Source organism: Carcharodon carcharias (assembly GCF_017639515.1).
Source record: "Carcharodon carcharias isolate sCarCar2 chromosome 29 unlocalized genomic scaffold, sCarCar2.pri SUPER_29_unloc_2, whole genome shotgun sequence".
NCBI classification, from domain to species: Eukaryota; Metazoa; Chordata; class Chondrichthyes; order Lamniformes; family Lamnidae; genus Carcharodon; species Carcharodon carcharias.
Genome location: NW_024470665.1, coordinates 906,994 through 909,569, shown reverse-complemented (window position 1 = coordinate 909,569; position 2,576 = coordinate 906,994). Strand labels below are relative to the sequence as shown.

General features: G+C 55.2%; 1 protein-coding gene across 1 annotated transcript in view; it reads right to left on the bottom strand.

Moving 5' to 3' along the window:
* Nucleotides 1–1,324: 1,324 nt before the first annotated feature.
* The window catches only part of LOC121274023 (proline and serine-rich protein 3-like), a 193,015-nt gene continuing 191,763 nt past the window's right edge, over nucleotides 1,325–2,576 (bottom strand). Inside the window, exon 5 of the mRNA XM_041181153.1 lies at nucleotides 1,325–1,443. Coding sequence (XP_041037087.1) covers nucleotides 1,325–1,443 — 119 coding nt within the window. The remainder of the gene's footprint in view (nucleotides 1,444–2,576) is intronic.

Here is a 2,576-nt window from a genome sequence, read left to right as displayed (position 1 = left end):
CTCTCAGCCAGGCCTGTAACTCCCCAATCCCATTGGCCCACACTCCCTGCGTTCGCAGGTCACTCTGATGTAGACATTATTACGTTCTCCCTTACCCTGACCCCCGCCCACCCCACCTATTAACGTTCCGTTCTCTATTCCCGTGTTACCCGCCTCTCCCAGTATTTTGTGCACCCCGGTGTTCCTATCTGACGTTCCCCCATCCACCCCCCCCCACCCACCGCCGGTTGCCACGCCCCTGCTGAGATCATTTAAACCCTCCCCAACAGCAGCAAGGAACTCAGCCCTGGCTCTGTTCAGGCGCAACTCCTGTCCGGTATCGTGCTGGTCCCGCCTTACCCCCCACCGCCCCCCCAACGGCCAGTCCCTGCACCACCTTTCCAGCCGATCCTTCGTCCGCCCTCATCCTCCTACTGCTGTGATCGCTTGCCCCCAGCACTGGGGGCATGCCGCAGATTGCCGTTGATTTCCTACCTACTTCCCTAAATTCTGACCGCAGGGACACATCCCTGTTGCTCCCCGTGTCCCTGGGAGCGGTGTGGACCAAGGCTGCCGGCTGTTTGCTCTCTTCCGCTCAGGGTGATCTGCCGCTGCTCAGTAGTGTCGTGGGAGGTGGGTTCCACGCGCCCTGCCTCTTGCACCAGCCCGCACAGCACTGGCGTGGCCTGTCCACCATCTTGAGCTTCTGCTGGGGCGTCACCCTCCCTGCCTGGTTCGTCGCTTTATGATCTGGGCTGTTCGGGGGGGTCTCTCTGCACCACAGATCGGATCTGCTGAGGGACTTCCCATCGTCCGACGACCGGCGGGGGGGATGTGGGGGGGGGGTGGTGGTGGGGGTTGGTTGGCCCTTTGCAAAGCCGGATCCTTTTTCTCCGGGTTGGAGTGCGTCCCAGAGAGCGTCGTCGGCCAATCCCATGACTACTCGTTCTCCCATTCGAGCTCTGAATTAAAGTCACCGTCGTCACAGCCGTCAGCCATTCTCGTTTAGGAAAGAGCCTACGGATTCGCTGGGCTTTCAGGCTCCCTTGTTAAATTTTGCTCAACCTGAAATTATATTGCTTCTTCGATTAAAGGACTTCGAAGTAATTTATTCCTTATCTGGCAATTACATCGTCGGCTATTGGACCTACTGTATATCATAGTGTATTCACTCATTCAGCCTCTGTTTTCTTATTCAAGCCTGATGCTATCATAGACCTTAAAAATAGATCTTCTCCATAACGGCCAATTTTGGGCTTGCTCTGGCCTTCCCATCCACCTCGATCGCTCTGGCACTGTTGATTTAACCCTCCGAGGTTGCTTTCAACACGCGGGGAGTATGGCTTTAATTTCCTTTTTTTTCTGTTTTAGTGGCGCCGCAGTAATCGTTTCTCCTTCTCTTTTTCTTCCCGCGCTTGTCGGGATTCGGTGGGCTCCCCGGATCCATTTTAAACATCGGTGGCTCTGCAAAAAAAAAATCATCCCCCAAACGAATCACTCGGGCCAGCGAGTCGCCTCCCGGAGCTTCAGAGAATCGAATTGGAGCCAAATTTCTTTCTCCGACTTCTCTTTCATTTGTTTTTGGAGTTCGGTCACCCCCCCCACCCCCCCGCCGCCCCGGTGATCTGGCTCGGCTCCTTTGAACCTGCTTTCGATTGGGCCTCACAACAGACCCCCCTCCTGCTCTGGGTGGGGGGTGGGGAGCCCTTTAACGCTGCACGGTCGGCCTTTCCCCTGCCTGTCAGCCCATCCCGGCCCGGAATGGAATTGCTCAGGTGATCTCCAGCTGTGTATCCCGGGTCTTCGCCTTAGGCAGACCTTCCCTCAGGTCTTCGGGATGGTGGGAGTCCTTCACCTGCTGCCACCATGTTTGTATGTTGTTTCGCAGAGGGGTCCGGAGGCTTGGCTGTTTATTAATAAACACGTAACACAATATGCATAAATACAGGATACAGCCCTGACCAGGTGTTATCTTTATGCCAGCCTCCGCCAGACTCACCTCTACACCATACGACTCCCATGTGACGCTCTACATCATAATGTTTCCCCAGTCCCACACTGACTCTTAAGCCCCAAACACCCTAATGCTACAACATCCCCTCTCTCCCTCACGATCTCTATCCCACTCTCCTCTTGCTCCCTCCTATCTCTCATTTTCTCCCCCCCTCTCTCTCTCATATCCTCTCGATCCTTCTCTCCCTCTCTTTCTCTCTTTCCCACTCTCTCTCCCCCACTCAATTCCTCTCCATCTCTCTCCCTCTCCCTCTCCCTTTCCATCACTTTCTCTCTCTTCCTCTCTTTCGCCCCCGCCATCCCCCTCTCCCTCTCCCCCTCTCCCCCTCCTTCCTTCCTTCTCTCTCTCCCTCTCTCTCTCTGTCCCTCTCTCTCTCTGTCCCTCTCTCTCCCCTCTCTCTCCTCTATTCCTCCTTCTCTTTCCCTTCTCTCTCCCCCCTCTCTTTCTCTCCCTCTCTCTCCATCTCTCCCTCTCTCTCTCTCCCTCTATCTCTCCGCTGTCTCTCATTCTCTCCCTCCATCTCTCTCCCTCTCTCTCACTTTCTCTCTCTTTCTTTCCTGTCATTCTCTTCCCCTCATTCTGT